The 19532-nt window shown below is 35.4% G+C and overlaps 1 protein-coding gene across 1 annotated transcript; it reads right to left on the reverse strand.

Moving 5' to 3' along the window:
- Nucleotides 1-4715: 4715 nt before the first annotated feature.
- Nucleotides 4716-17268, reverse strand: LOC107549663 (chloride intracellular channel protein 5-like). The gene is made up of 5 exons (XM_016230838.1): nucleotides 16681-17268; nucleotides 8494-8603; nucleotides 8003-8128; nucleotides 7422-7528; nucleotides 4716-4906 (listed from the first exon to the last, which is right to left on the reverse strand). Exons 1-5 carry the CDS (start codon nucleotides 17194-17196, stop codon nucleotides 4716-4718), a joined length of 1050 nt encoding a protein of 349 aa, XP_016086324.1. The 5' UTR covers nucleotides 17197-17268.
- Between the last annotated feature and the right edge of the window lie 2264 nt (nucleotides 17269-19532).

Genomic DNA, 19532 nt, shown 5'->3' on the forward strand with positions numbered 1-19532 from the left:
CATCTGGGAAGATCGCGTCCTGGGTGCACCGGGCCTGTGCAGAGAAACACACGGAGTAGAGGTGGTGGGAGAGATAGCAGATAATACAAATGAAAAACATAAAATGCAATACATAATCTTTTGTTTTTGCTTTAACAAAAAAAAAATGACATGGTAGAAGTTGGCATTAGCTATTCAGTGACTTGTTGTTTATATATATAGGAATACAAATGACACCCAATTTGTAGAATTACCCCAAAAGTATCTGATTTCTCTGTGTTTGTGGATCTGGAGCGGATCCGTATGACAGGGTTCATATTAAACCCTACTGCTCCGCTTTGATGTCCAGTTCGTCTGCCAGACTGGAGCTCTGCAGAGCCAGAAATCCCTCTGGTTAGGTCTTCAGCCTTCTACCGAAGCCACAGGCGTGTGCCTGTCAGATCAACAATCTCCATCAAATCCCTCTGCATGTCAGTCACATGGCAACTTCATTACGATTGCGAGGGAAAACCTGATATTTTGTTTCTCCAAGAAAAACTCGGATTTATGTTTCTTCCACTTTGCTCTAATAAAATTTATATAATGCATTTGTGTCAAAATTCTGGAGACCAGTTCATTCTACTAGACCACAAATCAACAGTAAACTTTCATGTGATCCTAAAAACTAAATATTACTGAAATACGGAGAGGAACTGCAAACATACAACCAAAATTAGGCTAAATAGGGTGACTCGGAAGAGTCTTAGAAGTTCAGCAATAATATATGGTTTTGTATACTCAATAAATCTGAAGATATCCAAGGTTTTTTTGTTTTTTTTACTGTTGCGAGGTTTAGAACTGACTGACTGTTGTTTATATGGTCAAGTCACTCAGACACTAACAGACACTCATTCAAACATTGATTCATTCTCAGCTGTCACTGATTGTGGTAATTTAATACTTTGTTCATCTGGTTCACAGTCCAACCTTTGTTTGGACACAGTTGTGTACAATTTAAGATATGTGTCTGGCTGTACCACAGACACATTGTTCAAAATGGGATTAGAATGTCATGTAGCTGTAATACCTCCATCTGCTGGATATGTTCTGCAACTGCATGCCTTGAGAAAAGGTTTAAAGGGGTCATATGATGCTTTTTAAAAGATCATTATTTTGTGTATTTGGTGTAACAGAATATGTTGACATGCTTTAATGTTCAAAAAACACATTATTTTTCAAATACTGTACATTATTGTAGGTCCTCTATGCCCCGCCTCTCTCAAACACTTCATTTTCTATAAATTCCCTCCTTCCGACAAGCGCAGTCTGCTCTGATTGGCCAGCTGACCCAGTGCATTGTGATTGGCCGAACACCGCAAGCACTTGACGCCGTAAATGTGATCTATTCTTCACCCAAAACTATCATAAGAATTCAGAAAACTAAACTTGAAATATTATAGCATGTGAACCACTTTTTTTTAATTTTTTTTATTTTATTTTTTTATTTTTTATTTTTTTTTTGTGAACCACTTTTGATACTTACTGCTTTTGGTCTTTTTTTGAGTGTGACATTTTACAATTGGTGTCTAAATGAAAGCTTGTTTCCACCAGACAATAAAAAAAAAAATTTATAAACAAAAGTAATTGCAACTTATCTCATAATTCTGACTCTTTTTCTCCCCTCACAATTCCATCTGAATTGCAACATAAACTCGCAAATCTGAGGAAAAAAGTCAGAATTGTAAAATGTAAACTCGCAATTACGATTGACTTGCAATTCCAAGATATAAACTCGAAAATCTGAGGAAAAAAGTCAAAATTGTCAAATGTAAACTCGCAATTACGAGTTTATGACTTGCAATTGCAAGATATAAATTCACAATTGTGAGAAAAAGTCTGAATAGTGAGTGAAAATGTCTCAGTTACCCTTTGTATTTCATGGTGAAAACAAGCTTCCATACATCAGTGATATTTCAGCTAAATTTGGCGGGCAAAAGGGTCCGTTGTCAATAAAGCAATGTATGAAGCACAGATCACACAAAAGTCACACTTTCAGTGTGGCGAATTCACATAACCAACTGGAACATGAGTGAAATCTGCATAGAGAACATTTTTGCTCTTACGTGAAATTCCCGAACACAAACAGATGAAAATGACTGAATTTCGTCCACAAAATTTCTCAGATCAGCGCTAACTGTGACTGCACTTTTATTGTGTTGAAAAGAGCTGCTGAGACATTCCTCCTAAGATTTCCTTTTGTGTTTCATTGTAGAAAAAATAATACTAAGTTTGAATGACAACATTTTTATTTTTCAAAAAAAATGTATTTGCAAATTTGAGCATTGACTAGAGACAGTGAGCTACTGTCTCCGTAGGGTCTCCTCCGTGAGGACTTGTGAATCACTTGAGTCTGTACAAACAGAATAGAGTTACAGCCCTGGACAAGAGTGAGACATGTTTGACATTAATGCTGCATTGTATATTATCAGAAACGCTGAATGTGGACGCAGAGATCCAAAGCAGAGAATGTTTAAGAACTAATTACGAACCAGCAAGGCACAAGACCTATAGCATATTTTCTTGTGTGGAAAAATATAGCAGGCTCCATTTATTTTTCTGCTCTGTTATTTCTGGATGGCTCCTACTTCTGGTAAATAGTCCCATTCGCTATTGTAAATCTGACGGGCACAGGTCTTCGGAGACTTTTGAGGCTCTTTTAAGGAAAAATAGAGACAGGCTTGGATGGCTTTTTGCCATAATGAGAGAGTGGAAGCAAAGGGAGTGCTTTGATCCATGGCCTGAAAGCTCATGTTTAAATCTGTTAGCAGACATCACTCATTTTTGCCCATGGATGAAACAACCAGATCAAAGTCTGTTTCTTTACGTTTAATGGACAATGAAACCCAGTTTAGATGTCTGTGACATACCATCAGCTAATATAATAGCACTTTCACCACGTTAAGAAAACATATATATAACTTTTTTAAATATATATATATATACATGCATATTTCTTCAATAATTTATCTAGACACAGACAGACAAATAGTCATATAGATCTAGTGCAATGACATTCATACATTTTCTGAGTGGCTTAAGTATCCAAATGCACTCGGAATAATCCAGAAATGTAACTGCACAATTAACACTCAACATTCAATTACAATAAATACCCATTTCCTTACACACAGCTCCATATAACTGTATCAATTAGCAAAAATGTGTGCGCAGGGAAAAATAAATAATACAAGTCAAACTGTGAAAATATTATTTTATTCATAGAGCTTCACTCGGAATAGGCCTCTCTGGCGCCACACTCTCATTTCATTTCAAACGCTTGTCCAAACCACACAAGAGCAGGAGCTCCACAAGGACCTATCATGGGCCCTATGATATTCCAGCAGTGCTAAGTGGAGAGGAGGAGACCTGGACAAACGCCCGATCAGATTTCCTTATTCTCCATTTCGGTGGACCGCTGTGTGTCGTGAATCTCCTTTCCATCTCAGCTTGTTAATTTCTCATACACGGGGTTGTGAATAAATATTTAAGTGATATATCCAGTGCTGATTGATATTAAACACTTTGAGATAAAGTGAGCCAAAACAAAATGAGAAGACAAAATGATATGAGTTGTGAGGAATAACAGAGGAAAGTCTGAACAACTTGTACTTTACAAGGAAATTACATGATGAGGCAATGAAGAATTTTCTTTAAACAGTTTGCGAAAACTCTGCTACTGGCTTTAAAAGAGCAGGATAGTAATGTAGAAATGATCATTAACAGCATTCATAAGCTGTATTTGGCATATATTAAATTAGCACCTCATTAAATGCACCTAAAACAATTTTTTTAGTGCTCCTTCAGAATTATTATTTTTTTTGCATGAAACATGTACAAATCCAACATTTATATATGATTGGTTATGAAGCTGCCCAGGATGTACCTTTTTAACCTTACCTTTTTTGTAAGTTTATCCTACTGCTCACATCAAATCTTTTTATCCGTTATACACAAATAATAATGAAAACATAATGGAAAGCAATATTGACAGACATTGTAAAAGCATAGGAGATGTGAGTGTGAATAATTCTTACAGACTTGAAATACTTGAACAAGCTTTTTTTCAGCTGTCATGTATGACTGATAGAAAACAATCAGAGAGGTTATGTAATGCACCAATTCTTGAGTACTGGGACAAAATAGGTTCAACAAAAAAAGTTAAAAGTTTATATAGAAAACAGTTAATTAAATTGTAATAATATTTCACAATATTACTGTTTTCACTGTTTTAAATAAATGCAGCTTTGGTGAGCATAAGAGACTTCTTTTGAAAACATTTAAAACCCCAAACTCCATGAAATTCCACGGATTGCTTTACGGCAGCAAAAAATTTATGTGTACAGCTATCCACTGTAATTACGGCAGTCAGTTCCACTCACTTAACTCTAGGGGACTCAAAATTTACAAAAAAAAAACTATAAAGAGTTGCTTTAAAGTTAAAATTGCTTTTCTTAAAAGATCACATATCTTGCATTATTATGGGTTGAGGTTTTGCTGGTTAACAGTTTCCCCCTAAATGTCTGGCAGCAAACTGCATCTTCTCCATTGACTGTCCTCCGTGAGTGCAAATGTCCGCCAAAATTGTCATTGAGATTAATAGGAATGCTAACGGTTAGCTCTGACCAGGTATTACAGGCCTCCTTGGTTACCCCCCAAACACTGCAGGCCAACTCTAGTGACAAGTCCCCCTTAGCGCTTCAACTCACCTTCACTATGTGGAGCTTTGGCAGCAGGTTGCAGTCTGCCAGAGTCAGCTCATTCCCGTCCAGGAACTTGCGGTTGGAGGCCTTCTCCTCTTCCATGCTGTCGGCATCTACCTCATCAGGCAAGGGACTGTTCAGGTAGTCGTCAAGCTTCTTGAGTGCCTTTGTCAAACCCTTCTGCAGAGCTAACAAAACATAACACATTTCTTAATAACCATTCTGTTATTGCACAGTATTTGATGGTGAATGGTAAAATTAGGGTTGCCAAAAATTCTGGAAACATTTAAAATATGTATGTTGGTGACCATATGGTCAATATAATATATATTTTTTTAAATATTGGTGTTAATCTGATTAGGTTGCGATTAGACTGTTTTTTTTTCTTATTAATGTTATAATATTAATACAATATATATATTTAAAAAACAGTATATACACTTTAGTTTGGGTAAGATATGTTTTATGCTCACCAAAGCCTTATTTGTTTGATAAAATAAAAAAAAAGTCAAAACAATAATACTGTGAAATATGACCATTTAAAATAACTTTTCTATTTTAATATATTTTCAAATGTAATTTATTGATGTTTTATTATAAGTTTTAAAAACTTGTGTGAATGTTTTGTGAAAATATATATATATAAAGTGCTGCTTGAAAGTTTGTGAACCCTTTAGAATTTTCAATATTTATGCATAAATATGACCCAAAAAATCATCAGATTTTCATGCAAATCCTGAAAGTTGACAAAGAGAACCCAATCGAACAAATGAGATGAAATTATATACTTTGTCATTTATTTATTGAGAAAAATTATCTGGTGTTAAATATTTGCGAGTGGCAAAAGTATGTGAATCTTTGCTTTCAGTATCTGGTGTGACCCCCTTTTGCAGCAATAACTGCAGCTAAACATTTCTTGTAACTGCTGATCAGTCCTGCACAACGGCTTGTAGGAATTTTAGCCCATTCTTTAACCAGTCTTTGGTAGAACGACTCGTGTGCTTGGGATCGTTGTCTTGCTGCATGACCAACTTTCTCTTGAGATTCAGTTCTCGGACAGATGCCCTGCCATTTTCCTTCAGAATTTGCTGGTATAGTTCAGAATTCATTGTTCCATCAATGTTGGCAAGCCGTCCTGGCCCAGATGCAGCAAAACAGGCCCAAACCATGATACTACCACCACCATGTTTCACAGATGGGATAAGGTTCTTATGCTGGAATGTAGTGTGTTCTTTTCTCCAAACATAACACTGCTCATTTAAACCAAAATGTTCTAAACATTTCTCCAGTAGCCCTCTGGTTTGTCCCCATGATCTTTAGCAAACTGCAGATGGGCAGCAATGTTCTTTTTGGAGAGCAGTGGCTTTCTCCTTGCAACTCTGCCATGCACACTGTGGTTGTTCTGTGTTCTCCTGATGAGGGGCTCATAAACATTAACATTAGCCAATGTGAGAAAGGCCTTTAGTTGCTTAGAAGTTAGCCTGCAGTCCTTTGAAACCTAGTGGACTTTTACACGTCTTGCTTTTAGAGTGTTCTTTGTTGGTGGAGCACTCCTGTGGAGGGTAACAGTGGTCTTGAATTTCCTCCATTTGTACACAATCTGTCTGACTGTGGATTTGGGGAGTCAAAACTCTTTAGAGATGGCTTTGAAACCTTTTCCAGCCTGATGAGCAACAACAGCTCTTTTTCTGAGGTTCTCAGAGATCTCATTTGTTTGTGCCATAATACACTTCCATCAGACTTTGATAGATCCCTGTTCTCTAAATAAAACCGGGCACACACTGACACCTGATAGTCATCTCACTGATTAAAAACACCTCTGAACAGATGGACTCTAATTTCACCTTCAAATTAACAGTTAATCCTAGAGATTCACATACTTTGCTGCTCACAGATATGTAATATTTGATAATTTTCCTGAATAAATAAATGACAAAGTATATATTTTTTATCTCATTTGTTTGATTGGGTTCTCTTTGTCAACTTTCAGGACTTGCATGAAAATCTGATGATTTTTGGGGTTATATTTATGCAGAAATATAGACAATTCTAAAGGGTTCACAAACTTTCAAGCAGCACTGTTTGTTTTTCTTTTTTTTATTTCCCCACAAAAATATTAAGCAGCACAATTTTTTTTCAGGAATCTTTGATGAATAGAAAGTTCAAAAGAATAACACTTACTTGAAATTTAAATCTTTTGTAACATTATAAATGTCTTTACTGTCACTTTTGATCAATTTAATGCATCTTGCTGAATAACAGAATTATTTTCATTAAAAAACATTTAAACTTTTGAATGGTAGTTTAAATATTAAATATTTCTATGTATGTATTTATTATTATTAAAAAAGCATTTTCTTTGTCTGTACCAAGTTCCATGTGTACATTGTTTAAAATCTGGCAAAACTCCAAATAAATTTCAGTCATCATAGGTTATCAACCACAACAAAAATATAATAAATATTTGAAATCGCATCAGCCAAAATGTCTGTATCAGCACATCCCTACTGAAAACGTAACCAATCTTAAAAAAAAAAGAACAGTTCTCATACATTCAATGCTAAAATATATAGGATATTTATAGTACTATGGATTTCATATAGAGTTAACTGAATTTAACTTTGCCCAGTTTCATTGTACTGACCAAAATACAATAAATCCATTCATTCATTCAATCAGATTGATCCGGTTTGACATGCATACCTTCATTCACATCTGGCTTAGTGTTTTTTATGAAAGCTGAGAACTTTGCAAATATGTCATTCCCAGCTGTGTTTGACTCCCTGTGCCTGGCTGCAAGTTTGGGGTACCTTGGACACAAGGAAAGGTACATAGAAAAACATGTGTCAGTATTCTTTACAGTTCTAGTTCACAGTGGTTTAATGTGATGTTTAATACAATATACACTGCGTAAAAAGTCTAGGGTTGCGGTTCTTAACTGGTGGGTTTTGACCCAAAAATGGGCTGTAGGCCTGTTCTCAAAGGCCATAGAAAAAAAATACGCTAAATGCAAATAAAGAAATAAAAAAGAAATGCTAAATAAATCATTTTGATAACCTCTCCATTTAATTTGCTCAGGCTGTGATGCTAGATATTACATTATTAGTAATATTAATAGATTTGAAATGTTGTTTAGTTGCTAAACAGTTTTGGTGCTGTGTTTGACCATGATTGATGTCCAATGTAAAATCTGGGTTCTGAAGCAAAACCAGTTGAGAACAGCAGGTTTAGAATTTCTATGCAGTCACAATTCGTCTCTAGGGTATTTGTAAAAATTTGCTTACTTTGGTGGTGCCAAAACCTCCTCCAGAAACTCCTCGATCTTGTTAATGTCTGTCTTCAACTCACCGTTGAAGGTCAGGAAAGGAGGGTGAGTGCCTGGAGCCAAATTGTGCAAATCAGCTGGTTTCCTGAATTAAAATAAAAGAACATTTTATGAACTTCTTAATTTTAAGAATTTTAATTTTAAACCAGCCCAGCATTGCACTGCATAAAAAATGCAGATATTAGATTCGATTCGATTCTTTTTCATTTTCGTATTCGTATTTGCAAAGAAAAAGTCTAAAATATATTTTCCTGCTTTGAGCTTTGACATGCAAAATTGATCATATTTTAACAATATCACTGTTCCATAACCTAGAACTGATTTTTTGGGGGGTTTTCCATTTTAATATCCAATTGAAATGTCATTTAATAACATGAAGATGTGACATTTGTTATTGATATACTTATTCAAGTTTCATGCCATTTAATCTCAGATCAGTGAAGTTCTCACCTCTTCAGGTCGACAGTGGTGACGTTAAAGACCACACCTTTGAGCCAGAGGATCATGAAGAGGCGTTGGGAGAAAGGACAGTTTCCGATGCTCTCGCCATCACAACCAGCCTACAAATACAACAACACATCTTTACATATACATCACCTCCAGGGATCAGTAAGTCTTAATTTATCTCAATGCCAATAACATGAGCCAAAGATGTGGTGGAGACCAGTTCTCATGTTCTAGAGCAAGGAGACTGGATTGAGAATGATAAAGTGTCATGGCGCCCCCTGCTGCTGCTTCAAAGTTTCAATGGACATTGAGAACAGTGTTTACCTGAAGTCTAACTACAAGGAAATTTTCAAGTAAAATAAGAATCACTTTAGAATTATATTAAATAAAATCAGTTTTCCGCATTCATTAAATTGGTTTTAGTTACAGGCATTTTATATTAAATGAAAATCTAAATCCTTAAAGGAGACATTATGCCCCTTTTTACAATATGTAATAGAAGTATCTGGTGTCCCCAGAATGTGTCTGTGAAGTTTCAGCTCAAAATACTCCATAGATCATTTATTATATCATTTTGAACATGCCTATTTTGAGTGGAAGCAGAAACACGCTGTTTTTCGGGCCAGGCTCTTTAAATGCAAATGAGCTGCTGCTCCCCGCCCCTTTTTCCAGAATAGAGCTGCGCCTTTACAGCTCGGACCTGCTAAAAACGTTTGTTTTGGTTCTGATTATCATGTTTATCGTGCTGAAATCATGCGTTTTAAACCATATGAGTTTAAACTTCTTATATACGGTTTTCTGAGCGCACACATCCGAAGCACACGGACAGAAAGCGGCTGTCACAGCATGTGAGTACTAAACTGAGTTCTCATTCACACACAAGTTTACGTTAAAAACACACATGAGTTACAAAAACAGTCGGTTATGTCTATGAAGGTAAACAGCTGGGAAATAAATCACATGTTTATTTTAGATCTGTGTGGCAGCAGCAATATACAGTAAATAAATCAATAAATCCACTGCTCCGTTTCCTCTGAGGCTGGAACTCTAAATAGTGTTCTGTGCTCATCTGTACAGCCAAAGACAGAACAGTTAGCATGTTTTGCTCAAACTTTCGAACCGTTGTCGCTTGCAAAATCAAATGACAGAGCCATGGGTGGAAACTTACAGATTAAGAGGCGGTAATATTATAATGAGATCCCTTTGCCACGTCACCAAGCGAGCGAAATCAGTCTCGCTCATGTTTCAGAGTCTTGCAGAAAAAGGCTTACCAAAACAAAGTTACTGGGTTAATCTTTTTCACGTTTCCTTGGTTGATATATGCACCGGGGACCTGATTATAGCACTTAAAACCTGGAAAAGTCATATTTTCATGATATGTCACCTTTAAATCTCAGAGGATATAGCAGAGGTTTTCCAAAAAGTGGGCATAATGTATTGCATGTGAGCTGTGTTCCTTGAAATAGTAAATATTATTATTATTATTTCTTGTGTTTCACATAGTCATTAACAATTACATTTACATTTATGCATTTGGCAGACATGTATCCAAAGCAAATTACATTGCATTCAAGGTATACATTTACATTTTATCCATTCTTTCTTTCCTTGGGAATCAAACCCATGACCTTGGTTTTGCTAGCACCATACTCTGTTTGAGATATCATATGAACTATTTCTCTCAAGAACTTATTATTATTTTTGGAAAATAGTATTATTTCACCTAAAACCTTAAATCAGTTCACCTTAAACTGAAAATACGGTCATCATTTACTTACCCTCAAATTTTCCCAAATGTATATGAGTTTCTTTATTCTATTGAGCACAAAAGAATATATTTTTAAGAATGTGGGTAACCAAAACAGTTGACGGTAGCCATTAACTTCCATAGCTTTGAAAAAAATAGTATGGAAGTCAAAGGCTACCGTCAACTGTATGAAAGAAATTCATACAGGTTGGAATCACATGAGGGTGAGTAAATGATTAATTTTTATTTTTGGGTGAACTATCCCTTTAAAACTTTTTAGGTCAGGAACATAAAATATACGGTAATTTCTTTACAGTGAAACAGCCACACTAGCTTCAAAAAAGTTGTTAATGTTGTATTTTTGTTTAACACACATTTTTATTTTTTCACACACAAAACAAAAAAAGGTTTTTAGTTCATAATCTAATCTGATCAATAATTGTCAGACCACTGCAGTTCCATCATTGACCACCTCGAGGTCGCCGTCTCCCTTTTAAAATACCCTGCTTTAGATTGGACATCACTGAACTGGGGCAATCAGCAACAACAAATGTGCTTATGCTCATTTTAAAATCTTAATTGAAATGCATAATTTTCATTTACTCAAAAATTAGTATTACAGATTACACAGTTACTCTAATTTAACTCATTTAGTGATAATCACCAAAGTTCTTCATTATGGAGAGTACAAATGACCTCGGTTATCAGTCAGTGACAGTGCTAATCACATTCACACTGCTACTGTATGCTTCAGCAGCAGTGGAGGAGATCAGGTGTGCCAAAACAGCGGCACCACTATCACGAGACCAGCTATAGCTTACACTGTGACATAATACCCAGCATGATATGAATTATGCACACTGCATTCATTAACTGGAGGCCTGGTTGTAAGAAGAACACGAGGAGCATTCTGTCAAATATATAATAGGTATACAGTGTCCACTAGTGAAAATACTTCTGTTTTGCATCTTTTTAACACAGTTTGTTTTCATTACATGGTTCAAAAAGAATCGTGGGAGAAAATACATTGCAAAACACAGTCAGATAAATGAGGCAGATGGTATGTGAAAGCTCAGGGCACTTCCATTTCCACTCATCTGTCCATTCTGGCAAATTCAGAACAGAGAGAGAGAACTGGATGCAGAACAATGAGCTGCTACAATCTAGAAAGCGCAGGACAATAGGTCATTTGCTATAGGACCGGTTGCTCTGTTGGACGGCAGTTCAGGGCTGTAAACAGACTGGGGTGTGACTGACTGACAATACATTGTGTACAGGATTTATAGTGTTAAAAAGAAAGATTAGTGCATGGAAGAGGATTTGTTTGTTTCTAACATTTCTTTTTTTAATTAAGTTGCTTCAGCATGGCTGCCATTGGAACACAATGAAAACAATGCATTCACTTTAATCATATAATCATAACAGAAGCATGTAGTAGTGCATTGTCAGTGTACTGTATGTGTATGTTTGCTTTATAAGACTTTTCATATGTTGCTGCTATTTTCCCATAATATTCAGATCCAGTAAGTTTCATGCATTGTTTGCAATGATAGATATTACTTTTAAAAACTGTATTGCATTTGTGTGTATGGTGATAGAAACTTGTACAGAATATACAGTAGTCAACCTTTGAAGTGGATCAAAAAGTTCATCAAAGTTGTCCTAAGACAAGAATGGGTATTGTTTTGGTTTTAGGACAACTTTGATGAAAGGTTTTGATCCACTTCAAATGTTGACTACTGTATATATATGCTGAATGTGAATGCTCATTTCTTTCTTAAATCTTTAAAAACCCTAATAATTAAATTTAATAACACTGTTAAATGAAATCTGATGATTATCCATTTTTCATACTGTACATTATAGTACTGTACACTTTTACCATTTAAAATGACTGATTTTAGTTTTCAGTGTTTTAATTTTAATTAGTATAAAATAGTAAAATATTTAAAAAGTTTTGTTTAGACAAAATACTTTTATTTTCAGCCATTTATCAGTTACTGACCATATCATGAAAATAATTATTATCTTGTTGGTATTTATTGATTGATTTATATCAATGCATTTCTTACAAAAACATCAGAATGAGAATTACTGAGGGTATATTATTTTAATACCACCTTTATATGCAACCAATAATCTATTTAAACCAATGTGCGAGAATTACTGGCAATTATACATTACTCTACTTACAACCTGGTCATGACCTTAGTCAAATATGCTCATGTTACTCTAAAACAGCTACTGAGTTACACTGACTTTATAAGAGCCTTATAACTCCATAAAGCTCATTCTAAATGCTAGATTTCTCTCCTTACCTTGACAAATAACTCAATATCAGGTTCTTGACCGTCTCCCATTGTAGACACTTTCTTTGATTCAGGTATCTCTCCTGATCTGTCACCTACATCCTCCCAGCAGTATTTTGCAGATATTTGGGTTAAATGTCAACGTTTTGCCACGCTCTCTTGGATTCTGTTTGTTCTGTTCTTGACGACCAGCCAAAGGCACCAGGTGTTGTGATGTCAGCTAAAGCCCAGATGAAAGGTGAATCTAGCTCTCTCCCAAACACGAGTGATGTAAAAGAGAGGGAATAGGTGAGAGGCTTTAGTTGGGGGCGGGGCTTTACTCTGCCCTGCCCCTGCCACAAATAGCTCTGTTGAGCTTGAGTGGCAGTTGAGAATATACCAGAACTGTAACTGTGATGTTGAGAGATGACCTTTAAACCATCTATGGTATATATATGTTCATATACATAGATTGCATGTAAAATTTCTGACCAGAAAAATATATAAGCTCATTGTTTAGAGTCTCTGCCACTTAACTCATGCACCATCCTGTCCCTGTGTAACTATGTGACATGTTCATGGCCCAGAAACTCTGAGTAGAGGAATGAGTCACATGCACTTTTAATGCAGTCCAAGTCACAGGCAGCATGCTGGCAGGCAACAGCAGGTTGTATTTGATCATCTTGTGGAGCCCAGGAGAATAAGATTCCCTGTTAAATTTTTTATGAGCTGGCTTTGGTTTATAGTGTGAATTTGTGTTCACAGTTTTTGGATGAGACTGATATGAGTGAAATAAAGATTACTCATTTGCTTTCCCAAAATAGAGCTGACTATCTTAGATATAAGTGAAATTGATATGTGAATACTAAACATGTAAATCACCATTACTATGCGTGGTCTGTTTCTTTAGCTTCAGACTGCTTTTAACCTTTAAATGTGCAGTGCATTACAATGCAACTTGTTTCCAATATTGTAACCACCTGTGGGATAAATATGTTGCCAAATTATCAAATAAAAATGTTACGCTGCATTGGATGAAATGCAGTATATATATATATATATATATACACTGAACAAAATTATAAAAGCAACACTTTTGTTTTTGCCCCCATTTTTCATGAGCTGAACTCAAAGATCTAATACTTTTTCTATGTACACAAAAGGCCTATTTCTCTCAAATATTGTTCACAAATCTGTCTAAATCTGTGTTAGTGAGCACTTCTCCGACATAATCCATCCACCTTACAGGTGTGGCATATCAAGATGCTGATTAGACAGCATTATTACTGCACAGGTGTAGTAAAACAACTAAAACTACAAATGACATATATATATATATGTATGTATATAACTACTAAAAAATTACAAAATAATTTTAAATAAATAATATAAAATTCAAATACTGATTCAAAATATGAATAAAAACTATAATATTATTTAAATTATATTAAAATAGCACTAAAAACAACATGCTACAACTGCTGTGTTTGTAAAGATAATGACCCAATTACAAGGTGCCATTTATTAAAATGCTCCAAAAAAAAGTGTCTTAAATCTCATCATATTATGCTTTTACATCTTCTTAAGGACCCCAGTATTAAAGATGTTAAGTATGAATTAAATTTGGACATTATTAACATCATTATTCTCTTGGAAATGTATTCATGTGCTACAAGCGGATGCGTTAGAATTTATCATAGTAGGCTGAACAGCTTCCTCTACTGGTAGAATAACAATATTCATGCTACAATATAGGAAGCATCTGGCAAGTGGCATGTTATTTTCTAACAAGCTATCTAAAACCATTTAAACTTTGCTAGAATTATAATGGCAACTAATAATGCTTCATAATAATGTTGTAAATTAAACCTGATGCAGGCAAAATTACACAGGCTTTCCATACAATGCATTTCATTTAGATATATGTATCAGTATATATTTTGGGAAATATATTAATCAATTTTGATGTAAAAGCATATTAATTTTCAAGTAGGAAAGCAATTTTCCTCAGTTATTCAAATGGCCTATGACCACAGGTCACATCACTGCTAATGTGTCTGAGTGCAACAGAAGATCATCTTTCACCTTAGATGAGTTGAAATATGAGTTAAATAATGCCACTGGATGAAGAGCTTCAGATTGAAGTCCAACTAAACATTCTCAGTAACAGGTGAGTCTCAAACACATTTTTTTTATGGCTCAGTTCCCAACAGGTTAAATATAATCACTGCAGTTAATAATTAACTTCTGCATCGTGCATATTTGCTGGAGTGTTTTGGCTGAGCCAAAGTGCTAAAATTGTTTTAAAATAGCTATGTGTTTTAAATGTTCAAGGTCACACTTGATCAAAGTAGCAATTGTGTGGGAGGATCTGATTATCTGTATCTGATTATCACATTGCTGATGCTGCTTGACATTTAAAAACCAGAAATGGACACCGTCACTAAATCAGAATCTTTTGCTCCTAAATAAATAGATTTTCATTTTAAACTGAAATACTATTTTTTGTATTTTTAATAACGAGGTAAAACTATTGCATACTGTAAATGTAAGTAAATGTGCATTGTAAAATGTCAATATCGAATCTAATCAGTAACCACCAACATCTGTAACATTTAGTAAAGGTGGCTATGTAAACTTTAATAAAAACCGTCTGCCTATGACAGTTCATTGCCCCATTATGTGCAGCCAATAAGATTAAACTCTTAACCAAGGCCAACACTTACTTGACCAATGCTGTTATGGTTTTTAGTTTACAGTAATTTATGTAAGTTCTCTTGAATAAAGGCAGCCTTGCGCTGTGCCACTCAACAACAACTACTCCTTTATCCATACTTTTTTATGACTATATGTGGCCATAAAGTAGTTATGTAATGTTTGAATTGTTCTGAGGGTTTGTTACGTGCAAAATGTGTATCACATCCTGGTGCATCTGTGATTGCCATTTTCAATAATAAACAGATAAATATACATTTATTCTTGATGCCATTGATAGTGTGACACGTTTGTCATGGAATGTGATATAAACATGAGTATGAAAAAGCCTCAATCCCACAATCACAGTGGCTCAGTCGGCTGAGTGACCACATCATGTACAGAGACTAAAGTGATGGGCAAAGAGAGGCCAAGAGTTCATTTACTCAGGTCAGGACTTCAAGTTAATGATTATTCATATTGCCTGTCACAGTGAACCTTCCAAATGAAATGCAATCGGTTCAGGATGTCTAATTCTGATAGACTGTGAGCAAGCCGAGGAACTTTTGAAAACCCTATCCACGTTAATGATCAAGAGGAAAATCTTACCTGAATGAATCATACCAATCGTTTTTGTAATGTTTAGGCCATTGTGCTTAACATTGATTTGTATCTGTTGAATCATTAAATACCTGCTACATCAGGGGTGCCCAAACTCGGTCCTGGAGGGCCGGTGTCCTGCAGACTTTAGCTCCAACATCAATCAAACACACCTGAAGCAGCTAATCAAGCTCTTATAGGCATACTAGAAACTTCCTGGCAGGTGTGTTGAGGCAAGTTGGAGCTAAACTCTACATGACATCGGCCCTCCAGGACCGAGTTTGGACACCCCTGTGCTAAACTAACATTTACATCCCATTTCTTCATTCAAACTTGTTTTAACTGCATTCCAATCAGCCTGATTTTCTTTTGCATTCTTGAATGTCAAACTATTTTTCATTTACATAAAACGGAATGAATTCATAACTGCTTTGGACTGAGATTGAGCAGGGTTTACCAAATGAGGCTTGAGAGATTGTGATTGAAATGCTGAAAATGATTCAGTGGGATTTATCGTTTTATTTGTTATGATTATGATAATTATAGTTTAGCATAATTTGTCTTTTTTTTTTTTAAGATATAACATTGGAGTATTATAATTTAGTTCAAATAGGGGCTCAGGGTTAAAAAAAAAGGAAAAAAGCTGGGCGTGTAAGGTTTGACGATTCATTTTCAGGTTGTCTTCACATTGTCTTTCAGGGCCAAAGGTAAGCAGAAATATGAGTGCTATCACAAACCACACCCAACTGACCTTCAGACTGACCATGTAACGCCAATTTTAATGCCTTCTTTCTTTAATAAAACTAAATCAAATCAAAAGTTTAGGTTATTTTATGCAGCTGTCAAACCAACAGCCCTTACCTTGACAAAAAGCGCAATATCAGGCTGATTCGGGTCGGGAACTGCAGCTGTCTCTTCCACGGTGCTGTTCTCCACGTCCTTCAGGCTGTAGTCAACTACCTCCTCGGGTTCTGGAGATCCGTCTTCTGGGAGACTGTAAGCCATGAGCAGGTCTTCGTGGACCAGTGAGGGCTGGTCATCACAAGGGTCTCCAGTTTCCTCTAAAAATGACGACCCGTTAACATCTCCATTCGACAGAGACGCCACCATGATCTCGCTTTCGAGCTGCTCTCCTGGTTCACTGGATGGTGAAGGCTGTTCTTCTTCCTCTTGAGATGTTCCTCTCGTATTTATGTAGTCTGGGTACGGTTGATTGAGCGTGCTGTACAACGGTTCCTCTGGAATTTCTGTACTCGTGCCTTGATTCTCATATTTCGGCTCTGGGTTGCTGTTAATGTTCTCATACGGCCTCTCATATATGTTTTCGTTCGTCTCTTCGATTTGTTCATATAAGTTTTCTTGGGCGTTTGTGGCCATGATTAAAGCTCTTCCAGGACTGTGGTGCGAGGACGTCTGGAGAAGTTGGAGCCCTCACCTGTTGCAGCGAAAGATGACAGGTCACTTATAAAAGAACTTTGCTCGATGATTATGTCATAAAGTGACTCCCGGCTAGGTCTTCATATCCTCTTGAGATCCAGCCAAAACATGAAGAAAAAAAAGTTGGCTTTTTTCATATTATGATGTATTTATTTATTTATTATTAATATTGTTAATGTTAATAATAACGTCCTGTTACCCAAGTTATTGTAAGAAAAAATATCGAACAAATGAAATGTTCTTTAATTTATGGTAATATAAGTTTATCAGTAGGCTAACTACAAACCTACATTTGGTCCCAAACTAGTTTCATTTGTTGAGGTTTATTTAAAATAAACTAGATTTTGATCTCCACAGTCAAAATTTTCAGAAGGTTAAGCACCTCTTGAGCCATTTGTTGAGACAAAAATAAATAAATAATAGTTAGGCTACAACAATAATAATAATTTAAAATGTATATTTATTAATATATAAATAAGCGAAGTAATAAAGTATTAAAAGAGCTCTATATAAGACCAAAAAGAATTCCTGAATCTTAAGTGGTGTTGGTAACACAGTGTTTCTTTGCGGTTTCCCAGATTTTGCTTTAAAATATTCAGCTTCACCACATATTAACAGGCATAGCCCATGTCAGCATAAAATCACATTCCAGCGATTCGCTGGTCATTATGAATCATTTCTGAGCGAAGCTCGGGGAATACGCTTATGTTTAAACACAGATGTGTTTATCCTCCATGTTCTGTTTTTGTTACACACTGTAAAGCCAGTCTCACCTGTTTGTGTGTTTTCATTCGCATACTTATTTGCTAAACAACAAAATCATAAGCCCTCAAAACTTTCCTGGAACGTCTGAAAATTAAGTAGGCTATAATTTTCAGGATTTCTATTCACACGAGCCTTATGACCACTAGGTAGCAGTGAGTGATCAGGTATATTGAAAACAACAATCCAGCGCTACACCAGTATCAGTCCATCAGTCAATTGCATTGTAAAGATGATGTAAAATATCCAAGCTACGTTCTAACATTTATTTTAATAAATGCATACTTAATTTAAATCTTTTTGAAATTAGATTCAATGCAGGATTGTTTTATTTGATGTTTGAGTATTTTTAAATACATTGAAAAATGTTCAAATTTGTGAGTTTGGACATTGTTTATCATCCTTAAATAGTCTTAAATCAGGGGATTTCTGACAAAAGTTATGAGCCCTTGTGAGTTTTTTTTTTTTTTTTAGATTTTGCTTTAAAATATTCAGCTTCACCACATATTAACAGGCATAGCCCATGTCAGCATAAAATCACATTCCAGCGATTCGCTGGTCATTATGAATCATTTCTGAGCGAAGCTCGGGGAATACGCTTATGTTTAAACACAGATGTGTTTATCCTCCATGTTCTGTTTTTGTTACACACTGTAAAGCCAGTCTCACCTGTTTGTGTGTTTTCATTCGCATACTTATTTGCTAAACAACAAAATCATAAGCCCTCAAAACTTTCCTGGAGCGTCTGAAAATTAAGTAGGCTATAATTTTCAGGATTTCTATTCACACATTCTATTATGACCACTAGGTAGCAGTGAGTGATCAGGTATATTGAAAACAACAATCCAGCGCTACACCAGTATCAGTCCATCAGTCAATTGCATTGTAAAGATGATGTAAAATATCCAAGCTACGTTCTAACATTTATTTTAATAAATGCATACTTAATTTAAATCTTTTTGAAATTAGATTCAATGCAGGATTGTTTTATTTGATGTTTGAGTATTTTTAAATACATTGAAAAATGTTCAAATTTGTGAGTTTGGACATTGTTTATCATCCTTAAATAGTCTTAAATCAGGGGATTTCTGACAAAAGTTATGAACCCTTGTGAGTTTTTTTTTTTTTTTTAGGAAGTGGTCCTCCAGCCATTAAATTTGCATGCCATCATATCAGTCATGCCAAATAGTCACACTTTGGTTACTGTATTAGTTGTGAGTGCTGTATAGTCAGATTTGCAGATTCACTTCACTGTAAGAGAATGTTTATATGAAGACTTAACCTTTTTTGTGATCATGTTAGAAAGTTCCCTTAACTTTTGTTCAAGGAAATTCAGTTTCACTGTACAAATCTGAGCTCATACTATACAGGTGCATCTCAATAAATTAGAATGTCATGGAAAAGTTCATTTATTTCAGTAATTCAACTCAAATTGTGAAACTCGTGTATTAAATAAATTCAATGCACACAGACTGAAGTAGTTTAAGTCTTTGGTTCTTTTAATTGTGATGATT

This window comes from Sinocyclocheilus grahami, unplaced genomic scaffold (genome assembly GCF_001515645.1).
Source record: "Sinocyclocheilus grahami isolate Dianchi unplaced genomic scaffold, SAMN03320097.WGS_v1.1 scaffold378.1, whole genome shotgun sequence".
Classification (NCBI taxonomy): Eukaryota; Metazoa; Chordata; class Actinopteri; order Cypriniformes; family Cyprinidae; genus Sinocyclocheilus; species Sinocyclocheilus grahami.

Coding starts and splice junctions, on each gene's coding strand:
- LOC107549663 (XM_016230838.1), bottom strand. CDS start 17,196: ATGGCCACAAACGCCCAAGAAAACTTATATGAACAAATCGAAGAGACG. Junction 8,129..8,493: donor ACCACTGTCGACCTGAAGAG/GTGAGAACTTCA, acceptor ATTTTAATTCAG/GAAACCAGCTGATTTGCACA. Junction 7,529..8,002: donor GAGGTTTTGGCACCACCAAA/GTAAGCAAATTT, acceptor CTTGTGTCCAAG/GTACCCCAAACTTGCAGCCA.